This window comes from Salmo salar, chromosome 01, assembly GCF_965601325.2.
Source record: "Salmo salar chromosome 01, fSalSal1, whole genome shotgun sequence".
Taxonomy (NCBI): Eukaryota; Metazoa; Chordata; class Actinopteri; order Salmoniformes; family Salmonidae; genus Salmo; species Salmo salar.
This window is the reverse complement of record NC_138291.1, coordinates 8,743,495-8,762,497: the sequence shown is the minus strand read 5'-3', so window position 1 is coordinate 8,762,497 and position 19,003 is coordinate 8,743,495. Positions and strand designations below refer to the sequence as shown.

General features: G+C 39.5%; 1 protein-coding gene across 3 annotated transcripts; it reads right to left on the bottom strand.

Annotated features, from left to right (window-relative positions):
- Positions 1–1,947: 1,947 nt before the first annotated feature.
- LOC106609151 (calpain-1 catalytic subunit) lies at positions 1,948–18,584 on the bottom strand. 3 transcript variants are annotated; one of them, XM_082962155.1, is made up of 20 exons: positions 18,496–18,584; positions 18,268–18,389; positions 17,065–17,320; positions 16,905–16,974; positions 15,887–16,005; positions 15,654–15,787; positions 15,397–15,571; positions 14,857–14,931; positions 12,969–13,054; positions 12,319–12,393; positions 12,013–12,173; positions 11,750–11,916; positions 9,541–11,389; positions 7,645–7,684; positions 7,087–7,524; positions 6,771–6,835; positions 4,967–5,035; positions 4,436–4,867; positions 4,163–4,215; positions 1,948–2,929 (listed from the first exon to the last, which is right to left on the bottom strand). In XM_082962155.1, exons 3-12 carry the CDS (start codon positions 17,299–17,301, stop codon positions 11,888–11,890), a joined length of 1,161 nt encoding a protein of 386 aa, XP_082818281.1. In that variant the 5' UTR covers positions 17,302–17,320; positions 18,268–18,389; positions 18,496–18,584; the 3' UTR covers positions 1,948–2,929; positions 4,163–4,215; positions 4,436–4,867; positions 4,967–5,035; positions 6,771–6,835; positions 7,087–7,524; positions 7,645–7,684; positions 9,541–11,389; positions 11,750–11,887. The 3 variants fall into 3 exon arrangements, with proteins under 3 accessions (XP_082818281.1, XP_082818261.1, XP_082818287.1); XM_082962135.1 differs by having other exon boundaries at positions 9,541–11,916; XM_082962161.1 differs by having other exon boundaries at positions 9,541–11,916; positions 18,268–18,579.
- Positions 18,585–19,003: the final 419 nt, after the last annotated feature.

Below are 19,003 nucleotides of genomic sequence, written 5' to 3'. Positions count from 1 at the left end.
CAGCAACCATCACTCCTGTGTTCCAATGGCACGTTGTGTTAACTAATCAAAGTTTATTATTTTAAAAGGCTAATTGATCATTAGAAAACCCTTTTGCAATTATGTTACAGTAGCATATCTGAAAACTGTTGTTTTGATTAAAGAAGCAATAAAACAGGCCTTCTTTAGACTAGTGATGGTTGCTGATAATGGGCCTCTGTACGCCTATGTAGATATTCCATTAAAAATCCGCCGTTTCCAGCTACAATAGTCATTTACAACATTAACAATGTCTACACTATTTTTCTGATCAATTGGATGTTATTTTAATGGACAAAATAAATTGCTTTTCTTTAAAAAACAAGGACATTTCTAAGTGACCTCAAACTTTTGAACGGTAGTGTATGTTATTGTGGGCTGTTTTTAGCGCTTTGCTGGAATCCTTTATTGTTTTTATTGCTTTACTTGGAGTCTTATCAGAGGTATTGTTGCGGTAATAGTAATAGTGCAGGGTGAACTGCCTCACTGCTAATAGTATAACTCTGGATCATAGGTACATGATTACTACAGACAATAGCTGTAGGATTAACAGAGGCATTCGGGGGAGTTAGAGGGAAATATATTAGGTTACTTACATTATGGCTTCAGAAAGTATTCTCACCCCTTGATTGTTTTCCACATTTTGTTGTGTTACAACTTGGGATTAAAATATATTTAATTGTCCGTTTTTGTCAACGATCTACACAAAATAATCTGTAATGTCAAAGTGGAAGAAACATTCTAGCATGTGTAAAATAAATAGGGAAACAAACCACTAATATACGGTATCTTGATTACATAAGTATTCACCCCCCTGAGTCGATTACAGCCGTGAGTCTTTCTGGGTAAGTCTCTAAGAGCTTTGCACCCCTGGACTGTACAGCATTTGCACATTATTATTTAAACATTTCTTCATGCTCTGTGAAGTTGGTTGTTGATCATTGCTGGACAGCCACGTTCAGGTCTTGCCATAGATTTTCAAGCTGATCTAAGTCAAAACTGTAACTAGGCCACACAAGAACATTCAATGTCGTCATGGTAAGCAACTCTAGTGTATATTTGGCCTTGTGTTTTAGGTTATTGTCCTGCAAAAGCTCTGACGAAGGCCGTTAGGCCGATACGTAAGCTTATTAAATATCAGTGGTACTATCAAGAACAGTGTGCGGTTTCCTTTTTTCATTCATCCAGGTTATTGTCCTGCTGAAAGATGAATTTGTCTCCAAGTGTCTGTTGGAAAGCAGACTGAACCAGGTTTTCCTCTAGGATTTTGCCTGTGCTGAGCTCTATTCCATTTATTTTTATCCTAAAAAAACTCCCTAGTCCTTGCCAATGACAAGCAAACCCATAACATGATGCAGCCACCACCATGCTTGAAAATATGAAGAGTGGTACTCAGTGATGTGTTGTGTTGGATTTGACCTAAACATAAAACTTTGTATTCAGGACACAAAGTAAATTTCTTAGCCAATTTTTTGGATGTTTTACTTTAGTGCTTTATTACAAACAGGATGCATGTTTGTACAGGATCGGTGTCGTGAGATGTGACCAGATGAGATGTGACCAGATGAGATGTGACCAGATGATGTGACCAGATGAGATGTGACCAGATGAGATGTGACCAGATGACGTGACCATAGTGTGGACCTAACGTTATCATCTTCTGACACTAATAATGTCTTTCTTTTAGAATTGTTAAAACATGTACTACTTTTTTTTACATATATTTTATTTAGCCAATCAAGTGTTAATCATGTATTTAATCAATCTTGTTTAGCATCAAACATTGTATCACTCTTGTATGTAATTATCACAAGTATGTCTATATATGTGTTCTTATTGGAACATTGCATAAGATTGTGTTTACCGTGGAGGCAGAGGCTAATGCAGAAACATTGCCTTTAAATTGTAATCATGCTGTAACTTCTGAGATATGGATTGAATAGATCATTTATTCATATTTTTCTTCAAATTAATCAAATGCAAGTATATCATTGGTGCTCAATTAATTGAAGGTACATTTGTTTTATGTAATAAAATCAATTTCGAGATTTTAAGGTTGTCATGAGATTTGGGGTGAGGTCGGTTTGTGAGAAAATGTCAAAAAAAAAAATTGGGGTCCTCAGAAATTCTAGAGGAAAAAAATGGGGGCCCCGCTGAAAACAATTTAATACCACTGGAATAGAACATGTGCTGTGTATGCTGGATGGAAGACTGATGTCAACGTCTGACCCTCATAGAAAAACACTAGGTTCAATCTGATTCTTCATGGATAGAAGTTTTCTCTACTACGTGAGCTCAATCATATTGTACTCTGTTATGTAAACAAATGACAGCACCTGATTTGTTCTGCACTTAAACCAGGAAGCAAGAAAATAACCAAAAACATGAATAAATCCCCACATGGATACGGTATATAGAAAAGTAAATGTAAAGTACCAGGATGTAACCTGTAATGTTTTATAGCCTATAAACCAGTCCATTTACAGAGTAGTGTCATTTACTCACAACCCATCTTGATCACTGTCTTTAAACTGCAGCAGCTTTAAATCATTTACATTTTAATCATTTAGCAGACGCTTTCATCCAGATCGACTTTATAGTCGGTGCATCCATGTTAAGATGGCTCGGTAACACAACACACATCACAGTCATAGTAAGTCCATTTTCCCTCAATAAAGTAACTATCAGCAAAGTCAGAGGTAGTAAGACAAGCGTTAGTGCAAAGAAGGGGCTGTGGGATTAATCAAGATACTCTTTATCAAGTTGAAGTGCAATGAAATACCCAGGAAAATGTAGGATTTGTCCAGCAAAGCACCACCGTAGCACTTTTTCTAATCTTACGATTCTAATTGAAGTCTTCTGACAATCCCCTTTGGTCTGTAGTTTATGCATACATAGTGATGTACATCCACTGAAAAAGGAATACAAAACAGTGTTGAGATTTGAGTAATAACACAATTCATTAGTCATATAAAATTGAAACAGTGAAATGACATCTTAACATATTGAAGTTGCTCTAGATAACTGCATATCAGACAGTTTAATCCAGCAGACAGTGTAATCACGTACTTGTTGGGTGCCCATTCAGATAAGAAAATACTACCTAAACACTAGTGACCTTTGGTTAACATAGAGTTTTATGATGTCTGACATCAAAAGAAGCAAGGCTTTAGGGCATTAGGCTTTTATTCCAGCCGAGCGCAGCCCAGCACTAACACACCTGATTCAAATGTTCAACCAATCATAGTCTTTAGTCTGGGTAATGATTAACTGAATCAGGTGTGTTACTGCAGGGTTGGAGAGAAAGACTTCACAACTAGTACTGCAGGGTTGGAGCTAAAGCCTGCACAACTAGTACTGCAGGGCTGGAGATAAAGCCTGCACAACTAGTACTGCAGGGCTGGAGATAAAGCCTGCACAACTAGTACTGCAGGGCTGGAGATAAAGCCTGCACAACTAGTACTGCAGGGTTGGAGAGAAAGCCTGCACAACTAGTACTGCAGGGCTGGAGATAAAGCCTTCACAACTAGTACTGCAGGGCTGGAGATAAAGCCTGCACAACTAGTACTGCAGGGCTGGAGATAAAGCCTGCACACCTAGTACAGCAGGGCTGGAGATAAAGCCTGCACAACTAGTACTGCAGGGCTGGAGATAAAGCCTGCACAACTAGTACTGCAGGGCTGGAGATAAAGCCTGCACAACTAGTACTGCAGGGCTGGAGATAAAACCTGCACAACTAGTACTGCAGGGCTGGAGATAAAGCCTGCACAACTAGTACTGCAGGGTTGGAGAGAAAGCCTGCACAACTAGTACTGCAGGGCTGGAGATAAAGCCTTCACAACTAGTACTGCAGGGTTGGAGATAAAGCCTGCACAACTAGTACTGCAGGGCTGGAGATAAAGCCTGCACACCTAATACAGCAGGGCTGGAGATAAAGCCTGCACAACTAGTACTGCAGGGCTGGAGATAAAGCCTGCACAACTAGTACTGCAGGGCTGGAGATAAAGCCTGCACAACTAGTACTGCAGGGCTGGAGATAAAGCCTGTACAACTAGTACTGCAGGGCTGGAGATAAAGCCTGCACAACTAGTACTGCAGGACCAGAGAGTTGAAAACTCCTGATATATTATGAACTGGTCTTTACCTCATTGTCTCGAAGAGATATGGCCCCTCCATTATTGAGTTCTCTGAATATTTCTGTTGAGAGGAGCATGAATGACATTGTTTGCTATTTAGATTAAACAGACAAACGAAGTCATTTTTAAAAAAGAGTATCCTTTAAGTTCCGCTAATAAACATTGAAAAAGTAGAATTATATATTGTCTTCTGAGCTATTCCTCTAACTATAAACACTACAAATCCAGAAATGGAAAATAAGAAAGCCTCTGAAATGAAAGTGGTCCAGTTGTGGACTTACTGGCCATGCGATCCATGCGCAGGACGAGGCTAATGAAACTCTCCAGGCTGATGTTTCCAGAAGATCCACCGTAGCGCAGAGCAATCAGGTTCAACAGGTTATCACTCAGCCTGATCCCTGTGGAGGAGAGACAGGCCTCACCTCTATTTTACAGGTATTTCACAGGTATTATGCATCAAATGGACTGCTGTTTAGTCGTAACGGAAGAGGTAACTTTAATCCATCTGGTCCTGCTAATTGACAGTCCTAACTCTTCAATCATGTACTGATGTCAATGAGCTGATTTTTACATTAGCAGGTACTGTGATATCAGGTCAGTGGCAGGCTCTGTTTATTGGTCTAGCCAAAAGCACCTGAAGCCATGATTGCGTTTCTCAGTTGACTCGATGACAACATTCCAGAATGGTCCACATCTGAACAGAAGAAGATATCCTGGACAATGTAACAAAATATTTTCAGGTAATTTGTACATGAATTAGTAATTATATAGTTGTTTTCCCTTTTTTTCAACAGACTTGCTAATTAATTTACCTTGTACATGGTAACTTTTCTCCATAGACGTAGAAATTCATCACTGTTCAGTCTTCCAGTGATTGATGTCTGGAGAAGGAAAGGTTAAGGGAATCTCCAAAGGCAGAAAATTATATGTCTTTACATTTTGCCCTGTAATGAGCTAAAGCAATATGTTTAGCTATGTGGTTCTCAATCCTCTCCTCTGGACCCCAAGACATTTCACAATTGTATTGTAGCCCTCAACTAGCTCACCTGGTTGACCTAGTCAAGGGCTTGATGATTAGTTGACAAGTTGAATTAGGTGTGCTAGCTCTGGAATAGATCAAATACATGGAACGACAGTGGGGAGGTTTGAGAAGCACTGTAGTATAATGAGATAAAGCCATATGTTCAACACTGTAGAGGAATGAGATAAAGCCATATGTTTAACACTGTAGTGTAATGAGATAAAGCCATATGTTTAACACTGTAGTGTAATGAGATAAAGCCATATGTTTAACACTGTAGTGTAATGAGATAAAGCCATATGTTTAGCTATGTGGTCTGTTTAATGTTGGTGGAACTATTTTTGCTGTCTTTTCCCTCTCCAATTCAGTTTGTTGCTAGGATTGTAAACTAGTGTTCAGATTATATGAACATTTAACATAAAGTATTTTTTGGGGGCCAGCAGCATACCACCCTACATCGCACTGCTGGCTTGCTTCTGGAGGTAAACAGGGTTTGTTCTGGTTGGTCCCTGGTTGGGAGACCAGATGCTGCATGAAGTAATGTTGAAGGGCCAGTAGGAGGCCCCCTTTCTTCTGGTCAAAAAAAAAATAATAAAAAATATATATATATATATATATATATATATATGTCCCAATACTCCAGGGCAGTGATTGGGGACATTGCCCTATGTAGGGTGCTGTCTTTTGGATGGGACATTAAATGGGTGTCCTGACTATCTGTGTTCACTAAAGATCCCATGGTACTTATAGTAAGAGTAGGGGTGTTAACCCTGGTGTCCTGGCTAAATTCCCAATCTGGCCCTCATACCATCATGGCCGCCATCATCCCCAGCTTACAATTGTCTCATTCACCCCTCCTCTCCCCTGTAACTATTCCCCAGGTCATTGCTGTAAATGAGAATGTGTTCTCAGTCAACTTACCTAGTAAAATAAGGGTGACATTTTTTTATATATATATATTTTTATACCTGGTGCTAACATGCAATCTTGGTCTTGATGTTGTCCACATTCTGATTGTGCCCACATTTTTAGATATGCGTCTACACATGGTATTAAAATGTGTCTCTTATCCATCCACTGTGTCCACATTGTGACCAGATTTCCTGGTCCCTCCTTGTATGCAAATTATTTTATGGAAATTCTTTCAAAATGATATGCATTTACTTATTTTAAGACACATTGATGGTGCCACCTGTCAACAATTTTAGAATGCGAGATAATAATGATACCAATTGTTTTACTGTCCAGATCCATCTACATTTAAAATATCCAGACAAAGTTTGCCTGTCTCCGGAGAAGGTCAGGTAGATCTGATCAATATCAGATCACAATGATTATTTTCATCTTCTACACCTGTCTACTAATATGGTTACAATCGGGATGTAGACACAATCAGAACAAAGGATAGATGTTAGCACTCGGTATAAACAGGTCTTATTAAGAGTCATTGCAATAACTTCTACATTCACAGATTATACTGTCGGATTGGAGTGTTCAACAGTGTGCTCTTGTAAAGTACTGTTCAGGGTGTTTCACAAGAGAAGACATGTGTTCATCATGGGATGGGAGACTGTCACTGAGCTTATTCTGGATACATCCATTAGGGCCACCATGCTTCGACAGGACTCCAAGCTGAAGCCTGGTGTTTTCTTTGCATATCCTGTATAAAAAAAGTGGCACGTAAAAACATCATACAGATACCTCATTGCTCACCATCCAACCAGCTGTGTAGTGGAGGGTAAATGCAAGTAAACACAGTTTACCCACCTATTGTTTTTACCACTACATCACTGACACCATCCCTATCCTTGTGATCTCTCATCAGCATTCATGTCTCTCTGTTCAATCTCCTAAATTTGGTCATCATGTACTTGGAATCTCCATATGATAATTGATTTCTTCTCTACATACCTTGGAGGAGATTTTCATCCAGACTTCTCTGAAGCTGTTCAGCATCCACCTCCTCAAACTTTTCAGTGAAAACAGAATTTGTGTTATTGATTTTTTTGTTTTAATAGTTTAAAGATTGTTAGAAACTAGTAATATTCTCAAATGGTATACATTTTTCTATGGTTGTGTGTTTTAATTTTACATCGTGGTTCATTAGCTAGAGCATAGCTCTTGCAATGACAGATTTGTGGGTTCGATTCCCACGGGGGACCAGCACAAAAAAAAACATGGAAATGTAGGCACTCACTACTGTAAATCGCTGTGCATAAGAGCGTCTGCTATATTGTAATTCTTCGTTTTGTGTTGAAATGAAATAAACTCTGAACTTGCCTGATCAGAATATTCCCGAAATAGAGTTCGTTTGTTGCCCATATCTTCTCTATTGTCAGTAGGTGTGAGCTAAAAAATTAAATATGTTGTTATAAGATATCAAGAAAGGAAGATAAAAAAGCAACACCAGAGAGATAGAAAAACATCAACTCAAATATGACGGATGAAATACTCTTTGCCTTAAAATACCTTTGGGGTTTCCTCCATATCTTGGTCATTGGAATTTTCACTAAGAAAAAAAAATGAAGACTGTTTTGTTTCTGTTAGAAATATATACATTATAGTGAGACTAAATACACGATTCAAGCTCATCGCGGGTTCCCCACAATGCAGATTTTAATGGTAATGTTATCACGTTCGCAGAGATTGCATTCAGGGTAAAACGCTGCAGATGTCAGCTCAATTGGAAATTACTTTCACATGGCGTATTATCAACATACTCGATTGAATCCCGGATTTAATATCTTCTACGATCACTGACTAGGGATCGTAGTCAGGGATCGTCAGAAGAATAGAATTGAACTTAGCTGAATAAAATAGAATAAAATAGAAAGGATATTTTTCCCATTTCTGGGCGAGTGCGTATAAGAAGTGCCTATGTTCAGCACAAAAGTGATCATTTGAAATAAAGTAGGTCCATATGCTACATTTTGAGTTATTTAGCAACTTTAGTTGTGAATGATACAAAACTCAGAATGTCTTAGAAATCCAAACATATATGGGCTGCATGATGCAACTATAGACTATTGATGACTTTAGAGCAAAAACAACTTCAGCTTTGTTCCATACTGTTTGGATTTTTTTTTTTTTACCGTTTGTTGATCGGTTAATCTGTCGGTTAGACGGCAGCAAAATTAACAATAAAAATCATATAATATAAAATAATGGCAAACCTACAGCCTATGGCAATGCGCATAGCCAAATAACATACAGTAGGCCAACTCATATTCTGTTCTTCTGAAATACATTTTGTTCATATCATAATGTTTCTTTAGACCTACTTAAAATAAATAAAATATGTATTGTGATGGTGTGTATTGAATTGATTTATTCGATTTTTCAAAATGTAGTTGCTCCAAAATCAAGCATCAGCGGCTTGTTTGCGTGGAGGCCTGGAGATGTTCAATGTGTTTGTTAATTAACAGTCAATTACTATGAGACCTTCATACATTTACATGACAATAACCGTCTGACAGAATGTCGTAGTTTCAGGCTGATGTACTGCCCCAAGCTCACATTGCAAAGTTGTGGGTGACGCGCTGACAGCCTGCCTAGCTTTGACTATAGCATTATATGCACTCGAATGGTGAATGGGAGGCACATGTTAATTACCAGTTGAGATTGAGAAATAAAAAATAGCTATTTTTAATAGTGGCCGTCAAAATAGTTTTTAACACGCATTTATAATTGTTATTTGTTGAATAAAAAGAACCCCAATGGGCACAGACATCAATTCAAAGTCTTTTCCACGTTGGTTCAACTTAATTATCATTGAAATTACGTGAAAACAAAGTTGATTCAACCAGTGTGTGTCCACTGGGACGTTTCACTAAAATATCAGCTTTTTTAAAAATAGGTGATGAGCCATTCCGCTCCGCAAACTAGGCTCTGTATGTTGTGTGCGTGTGATAAATAAGATACATGACGACTAATGAAAAATACACACCGGCCAATTTAATTCTACAAAATTATGAAAATTAACCTATAGACCAATAAACATGACCGGTCAAATGCATTTTCAGTGACTAAAAGATTAACCGTTAACATCCCTATCACTGATTGTAAAAAATATATATAAATATAATTCCTTACCTGTGAAATTACTCAAAGGTATTAGTTCACCCAAGTTACAAAATTACATATTGGTTTCCTTTCCATGTAAGAAGTCTATGGACAAGGTAAAATAGCAATCCATGCTTTGGTTTATTACAAGTCAATATCCCTGATATTAGTATTTTATAACTTGGATGAACTTTTCCTTTAAGTAATGTCACAGGTCAGAAATTATATATATATATATTTTTTAAATCAGTGATATGGATGTTAATGGTTAATATTAATTAGGAAACGGGGGACTGTGCTTACTGGATGTGCGTCTCCGCCTTGGAGAGGATGGACAGGATGAAGGAAGCGGTTTCATTGGGTTTGAAGGATGATGGCACGATCAGGTATTCGCCAGGTTTCAGCCTGCATAAGAGCATCACTGTTCGAGCATTCAGGAAGTTCTTGGTTTGGGCGACAGGTGCATTGGTTTTGAAGAAGGAGGCAGGAAACTTCCCCCTCTGTCCTTTGAACTGAGATCACAATAAAATGAAGGAGGCAGGAAACTTCCCCTTCTGACCTTTGAACTGAGATCACAATACAATTAAGGAGGAGCTAGGAAACTTCCCCTTCTGCCCTTTGCACTGCTTATTTGGGCGTGTCTACATCATTTGGGGTGTGTATCCCTTGAACTGAGTTAAAGAGGCTAGCTAGCTAACAAGCAAAAACAACCTGACAAAATGGACATTATACAGCACCTCAAACAATTTTCTAAGTTGGATTTCCAAGGAAAACTTGGTGTAGGCTAATTCAGAAAGGGAGACCAACACCTGCACATCCTGAACTTCATCAGAGGTAGGGACAGAAAATCTTAATTAACAGGAGTGGTATGACTGAAAAGACTGCCTGTGTGGCTGCACTACCTACCAGTAGGCACCTGTAGTGTTTCCCCTGCCTGTTCTTCTCAACCGGGGCCAACAGAGTTTCTAAAACTACTACTGCGACCTCAACAACCTGACCAATGCCCTCAAATACAAAAAAATGGGCATTGCACATCCATGGTCGGATGTGATACAGGTTGGATTCAATCCAGGGACTGTAAATACAATGTTGATCCATTTGGAGTTTTCTCCTATCACAGTCATTAAACTATGGAACTGTTTTAAAGTCACCATTGGCCATGTCAACTGAGTTAGGAAGGACACCTGTATCTTTGTAGTGACTGGGTGTATTGATACACCATCCAAAGTGTAATTAATAACTTCACCATGGTGAAAGGGATTTTCAATGTCTGCCTTTTTTTGCGAGGCATAGGCAGAAACTCAAACAGGATGTACCAGTGACGAGAACCATTCAACACTGGTCTGACCAATCAGAAGCCACGCTTCAAGATTGTTTTGATCACACAGACTGGAATACATTCCGGTCAGCCTCAGAGTACAACATCGACCAACACGCTGACTCTGTGAGTGAGTTTATAAAGAAGTGTATTGGAGATGTTGTACCCACTGTGACTATTAAAACCTACCCTAACCAGAAACCGTGGATGGATGGCGGCATTCGCGCAAAACTGAAAGCGTGAACCACCGCAATTAACCATGGAAAGAGGTCTGGAAATATGGCTGAATATAAACAGTGTAGTTATTCCCTCCGCAAGGCAATCAAACAAGCGAAATGCCGGTACAGGGACAAGGTGGAGTCGCAATTCAATGGCTCAGACACGAGACGTATGTGGCAGGGTCTACAGGAAACCGCGGACTACAAAAAGAAAACCAGCCACGTCACGGACACCACGCTTTCAGACAAACGAAATACCTTCTTTGCCCGCTTTGAGGATAATACAGTGCCACCATCGCGGCTCGCTAACAAGGACTTTAACCTTTATTTAACTTGGCAAGTCAGTTAAGAACAAATTCTTATTTACAATGATGGCCTACTCCGGCCAAACCCGAACAACACCGGGCCAATTGTGCACTGCCTATGGGACTCTCAATCACAGGTGGATGTGATAAGCCCTGGATTCAAACCAGGTACTATAGTGACAGCTCTTGCACTGAGATGCAGTGCCTTAGACCACTGCACCACTCAGGAGTCCTAGCTAGAGCAACACATTATTTTCTTAATTCTGTATTTGTGAAAATTATGTGTTAAAGTTACTTACTTGGGCAGGTACCTGTTAGAAAGGTAAAACAAAAGACAATTAAATAGCAGCCACAATAGCATATTTGTTGAATTTCATCTTCTGGAATATAATACATGTAGGTTTGCAAATGGGCGTATTTGCATTGAGAACTGAGCACTGGCAATCCCATCCCAGCGCTGGCAATCCCATAGGAGGAACTTACAAAGAGATCTCCACTGCTGATATGACAGTTTATGCCACCATAACAGTACTACCTGTAACACAATCCTCTGAGGAAGCACGTATGTTTGCTTCAATCTGTGAGATGTGTCTGGATCATATCTTTGAATGTTTATCTATGTATAACAGTTGAGTTAAACTATTCAGCAATAATATAAGGTGTGGATTGACCTCGAAGATGTTGATGCCCATGTGGACACTTTTGACCAGGCGTCGGTTTCTCTTGTCTGGCTTCTGCATCAGAGACACAAGCATGTTGTTGTCCCCCTGTGTCTCAGAGAAGTCCCTGTCAAATCCCTCAATCTTCACTCAATACTGGGGATTGGTCCAGAAACTGTCTGGGAGACGAGACAATATGGATATTTTGACTTGTAGTTTCAGTAAATGTCATCATGTACTGCGTAGAATTCCGTGTCAATCAAAATAAGATTTACCTCGGAATTGAAGGCAACCACCAGCAGTGGTCCCTGCGACCCATCTGCCATCATGGAAAGAAGGCGTCCAATGACCTTCAGAGTTGCCGTCAAGAAAATCAGGGCACAGACAGCAGATAGTCACATCTGAGAAGTGCTGACAAAAGTTTTCCATTGTCATCCTGAGAAGACAAAACGAAAATTGTGAATTGGTGTGAATTTAAACATGGGTATAGATGCGTTCTGACCACTGTACTGTATGTGTTAGTCACTTGCAACAAAATATTGACATGGTCTGCAAACACAATTCTACATTATATTGTTTACCAGAATTCCCCATCCTCCTCCACTGACAGATACATCTTCCGATCGGCAGGACTCACTGTTTGCCACATGGAAGACCTGATAGAAATACAAAACATCATGTCAATGGTTCGGATTGGGGTGAGGATCCTAGTTACTTAGTGGTAGTTACTACAGAGTCTAGGTCGCCAAGAGACAACAATGTAAAAGCTTTAACACCTTTGGCTGCTGGTGGGTAACTCCTGAATACTAGCCATGTAAAAGGTAAGGGAGATCAACTGACATGTCATAAAGACCTGTTGAAGCCAATGGATGTGATTACATGTCACAGTCAATTAGAGCTAAAGCCATTCCACTTTCAAATTTGGCGTCAGGATCATTATCATGTAAAGATATTCATGAAAATGTAACAGTGATGTTGACAGTGTTATAGCTAATGTTGTGACGACAAAAAATAACATAATATATACATTAAAAAGTATTATTATTAATATTGTAATAGGGCAAATACCTTTACCTGTAGCAGGAATTTCACCTGGTGAAATGGTACAGGCTACAATATACCGTATATAGACAAAGTATGTAGACTATAGCAAAACAGAACAATTACACATAATGAGAAACTATCCAATAAGCAAATGGACAGTTATTGATTGTGAATATTTATTTCTTACTTATCGCTCCAGTCTCCCTTCCACTCTCCATAGCCCCAGGGGTTGAAGAGGCGGATGAGATTCACTGGCCTGCCTTGGCTCATGATCTGTGGGAGAAACCAACATGAACAGCAGCTGTAATCTCAGAGCAGGAAAACAAAGGTAATGGGCTGGATATGAACATGCGTCCCCAATGGGAGAAACCAGCATCTTAAACCATTAGACCAAGAGGAATTCCATTGTGGGCTGAAGGCTGACACTGATTCTGAAGTCGCGGCGACCTCATCACTAGACAATAAGAAAACTCATTTACACTACACAAGGATAGGATACATTTTCGGTCACGGTAGAAATTATACCACAAATCCTCTCCCAATTCCCTTCAGGTAGAGCTACAGTAAATATACTGAACAAGCTTGTAATTTACACTGAACAAATATATAAACGCAACATGTATAGTGTTGGTCCCATGCTTCGTGGGCTAAAATAAAAGATCCCAGAAATATTCCACACACAAAAAGCTTATTTCTCTCAGATATTTGTGCACAAATGTGTTTCCATCCCTGTTAGTGAGCATTTCTCTTTTACCAAGATGATCCATCCACCTGACAGGTGTGGCATATCAAGAAGCTGATTAAACAGCATGATCATTACACAGGTACACCTTGTGCTGGGGGACAATTAAAGGCCACTCTAAAATGTGCAGTTTTGTCACACAACACAACGCCACAGAAGTCCCAAGTTTTGAGGGAGGGTGTAATTGGCACATATGTTCATTTCTCTACCATAAACTGCCTCCATCGTTGTTTTAGAGAATTTGGCAGTATGTCCAACCGGCCTCACAACCGCAGACCACGTGTAACCACGCCAGCCTAGGACTTCCACATCCAGCTTCTTCACCTTCGGGGTCATCTGAGACCAGCCAATGGGTGAGCATGGCTCCCAAGTGGGTGGGCTTATGCCCTCCCAGGCCCACCCATGGCTGCACCCCTGCCCAGTCATGTAAAATCCATTGAATAGGGGGTAATTTAATTTATTTAAATTGACTGATTTCCTTATATGAATTGTAACTCAGTAAAAAAAATGAAATTATTGCATGTTGCGTTTATGGACACACCTACTCATTCAAGAGTTTTTCTTTATTTTTACTATTTTCTACATTGTAGAATAATAGTGAAGACATCAAACTAGGAAATATCACATATGGAATCATGTAGTAACCAAAAAAGTGTTAAACAAATCAAAATATATTTTATATTTGAGATTCTTCAAATTAACCACCCTTTGCCTTGATGACAGCTTTGCACACACAATATATTTTGATGTGTTTAACCCTTTTTTGGTTACTACATGATTCCATATGTGTTATTTCCTAGTTGTGATGTCTTCACTATTATTCTACAATGTAGAAAATAGTAAAAATAAAGAAAACCTCTTGAATGAGTAGGTGTGTCCAAACTTTTGACTGGTACTGTATATATTTATTTAACCAGGTAAGTTGACTGAGAACACATTCTCATTTACAGCAACGACCTGGGGAATAGTTACAGGGGAGAGGAGGCGGGATGAACGAGCAAAATGGAAGCTGGGAATAATGATTAGGGAACTTAGCCCGGTCACCGGGGTTAACACCCCTTCTCTTACAATAACTGCCATGGGCTTTTCAGTGACCAAAGACATCTGTTTTACAGCAACCTACACAGGGAAACATGCACAATCACTACCCTGGGATATACATGTTTTAACCAGAGGAAAGGAGTTCCTCCTCCTGGCCCTCCAACACCACTTCTAGCAGCATCTGGTCTACCATCCAGGGACTGGCCAGGACCAACCCTGCTTAGCTATAGCCAAAAGACATCAGCTACAAAGCTTTTCTCACAGATTGTTATTGGTTTGTTCTGTACAGTACCTGTAGAACTCCTGTGATGGTGTAAGCATGACCCCTCACTAATCCGTTGGGTGCTACCGTATTCGCTGATGTTTCCTACAAGAGACAGGAGATCATTTGGTATTATAGGTAAAGTAATTGGATCATAAACAGAACAGAGGTTTCGGTTACAAAATAATGACACGGCCTAATATGAACACAGCCATTCAGACTTTCATCTCTTCTCTATTTACAAATTAAATGACACATCTTAACTTGAACTATGCCTAACAACTCATATTACAACAGATCTTAACATCATTGCATGATTTATGTGAACTCTGAGATACACATGCATTTCTCAAATCAAATCAAATTTTATTTGTCACATATATATGGTTAGCAGATGTTAATGCGAGTGTAGCGAAATGCTTGTGCTTCTAGTTCCGACCATGCAGTAATATCTAACTAGTAATCTAACCAAACAATTTCACAATAATTTCTGACACTACTATTCTGCTCTACTAACTGATTTGTCTAAAGGGTCAACATGGTGTTTCCGAGGATGGTGGTGCTGCTCACCCCTTGAGGTGTGTTACACCCCATCAGAGACTTGAACTTGGCAGCTCTGAACAGGAGGTCCCAGAGATTTGGTGGAGTTTCAGCGAGCTTGAATGTGATGTGAACCCCTCCAGTGAAGTCCATCATAGCCTCTGAAGGGGTCCCTGCATTCATGTCTGCGTAGGAGCCACACACTCTGCCAGAAGAAGACAGGCCATTAAGGTCGACAATGAAGAGGTGTTAAACTGTCCTATAACCAACTGATTTGGCTCACATACTTGGCGTAGGCTTTCTCCATCAAGGCGGGCCAAAACTCATTGGGAGTTTTCGAATGGACGAAAATGAGCCTGCCGTCAACTGTTGGTAGCATGTCATCGATCACAACGTCCACCCACCTCCCAAACCTCCAGAACTGAAAGACAGGACGAGAGGACAATGATTCGGTAATGCTTTATTTGGATAGTCCATCTGTCCATCACAACGATAATGTACTGAGCGTGAGGTTATTTACCCTGAAGTGGAATATTCCGCAGTAATCATCTTTAAAACTCTGCTTTAGAGGTACTACTTGCTCCAGGATGTGCATCTGAAATGTCAAAGCCCCAACGGAAGCAAGAAACCAGCAATTTGCTAAAAAAAAAGACATTACACATTTGAGTACATCATGACATTTGCAAGGGGCATGGTGTGAAATATACTGAACAAAAATATAAACGCAACATGCAATCATTTCATTATTTTTTACTGAGATACAGTTCACATAAGGAAATCAGTCAATTGAAATAAATTCATTAGGCCCTAATCAATGGATTTTACATGATTTGGCAGGGGCGCAGCCATGGGTGGGTCTGGGACCGCATATGCCCACCAACTGGGGAGCCAGGCGCAGCCAATCAAAATGAGTTTTTCCCGACAAAAGAGCTTTATTACAGACTGAAATACTTCTCAGTTTCATCAGCTGTCCAGGTGGCTTGTCTCAGACGATCCCGCAGGTAAACAAGCTAGATGTGGATGTCCTGGACTGGCGTGGTTACATGTGGTCTGCGGTTGTGTGGTCGGTTGGACATACTGCCAAATTCTCTAAAATGACTTTGGAGTTGGCTTTGTTAGAGAAATGAACATTAATTTCTCTGGCAACAGCTCTGGTGGACATTCCTGCAGTCAGCATGACAATTGCACACTCCCTCTTGAGACATCTGTGGAATTATGTTGTGTGACAAAACTGCACATTTTAGAGTGGCCTTTTATTGTCCCCAGCATAAGGTGTAATGATTATGCTGTTTAATCAGCTTCTTGATATGCCACATCTGTCAGGTGGATGGATTATCTTGGCAAAGGAAAAATACTCAGTAACAGGTATGTAAACACATTTGTGCACAAAATGTGAGAGAAATAAGGTTTTTGTGCGTATGGAACATTTCTGGGATCTTTTATTTCAGCCCCCTAAGCATGGGACCTACACTATACATGTTGCGTTTATATTTTTGTTCAGTATATGTTGAAGCTTGCTTATAACCAAATCCACTTACCAATACTTCCTTGCCCAAAGTCAAACCTTGAAAATCCACTAATGATGAAATCTGGATTTTGGGCAATTTTCTAGAAGAGCGAATACACACGTTACAACTATTAACAATATTTATACATGTATTATAATGTGTGTAGATTTGAATAAAGACTTGAACATACCGCTGGTCTCAGCCACACCACTCTACCCATGTCGTCAGGGGAAAGTAGCCCTTCACCAATGGAGTTGTGGTCTGGTGGGAACATCTCATCAATGTACCTCACCCTCCTGTCCAAACAGTATTGCTTCAGCTGCTTGAAGTCTTGGTTCCTGTGTTTCCCAGCGTTGGCAAGGCTCCCAACACCATCTTCTTTGTAGCGCTCTTGCATTATACTCATACACACACCGGGAGGAGGCATGGTGAAGTGTATTCGGGATCTGTTAGCAGGGCGAAATACAACTCTGAATGAACAGGTGAAGCTGACATATAAATAACATCATGAAGTGTTAATGACACGTAACAAACAGATATGGTGAATTACTAAATTCAATAGTATTATTAAAAAGGCTATCCTTCAGCATTTTGTAGGCTGCTTTCAATAGTTTTGCAAAGTGTGTTATTCATGCAATACATATTTACATACAAATCAAAACTGTATAAAAAAATAGTGAAACATGGTAACGTGTAGAAAAATATATATGTACAGGAGGGAGCTTCACCAGTTAAACCTGTAATACTCCTGGACTCCTTGAAAATATAATACAAAACTAGAAATGGTTTCACAGGCCCTTCATTGATAGTGAAGGGAATGTTGGCAATTGACGATCTGAGCAATTGAAATGATGGCTATTTCCTTTGGCTTTGACTTATGATTCCAAAAGCTAACTAGGTAATGTTACACACATGATCTTCTATCATACTAACTAGGTAATGCTACCCACATGATCCTCTATCATAATAACTAGGTAATGCTACCCACATGATCTTCTATCATAATAACTAGGTAATGTTACTGTCATGATCCTCTATCATACTAACTAGGTAATGCTACCCACATGATCTTCTATCATAATAACTAGGTAATGTTACCCACATGATCCTTTATCATACTAACTAGGTAATGTTACTGTCATGATCCTCTTTCATACTAACTAGGTAATGCTACCCACATGATCTTCTATCATAATAACTAGGTAATGTTACTGTCATGATCCTCTTTCATACTAACTAGGTAATGTTACCCACATGATCCTCTATCATTCTAACTAGGTTAAATAAAACAGTATTTTTTCCATTTTAATTGATTCAATAATTGCAAAACAAAAATGTTCATGTCTGATGCACCTGTGCACTGTAAAAACATAACAAAGCATTAATAACATACCTATAAGCATCTGGTTCTGTAGCTGGTGTAGTGTCTGGTCCTGCAGCTGGTGTAGTGTCTGGTCCTGCAGCTGGTGTAGGGTCTGGTCTTGCAGCGATATGGTCGTTTGTGCTCGTATGTCTCTGCGTTTAAATGTATTATGTACTTTTTATTTTTAAGCACATGACCAAATTGATTTCCCCCTGGTGAGATAATTATGTTGATGTAATCTAATCTAAAGTTTCTTACCTTAGAATATCTCTTTTGTACTCTGGGTTTTCAGCATTCTGTAAACCAATTCAGTTCAAGATATTATCTTATATACCTGCTAGCTTCCGAAATTGCTGACGTATTGCACTGTACGGTTGGCTATAAAATATTGTGTGTACAAGCACCGCCCACACATTGCTCTTGGCTGTGAGACATGTCTCTTATCACCATTCCATTCACTCAGCTCAACGTAACATTGATAAGTTAAGGCGTGATACTCAAATTTCCCCTATACCCATCATGAGGTTATTACAACCTAGCCTATGAATTAATGTTTACAACGTAGGTGCACAGGTCTAGAGAAAAATGTATTATTAATCAAGGTGACAGACAGTGACACATTCAATACCACCTTGCATACTCTTCCTTGCATCTATCTGATCTAGGGTGTAGTCATTAATCCAACAGTTGCAAACTAGAGTTTCTATTGGACAAATTCAGGTATGTTAATCCCCATTTAACTTCGTTCGCATCCGCTTAAAAAATG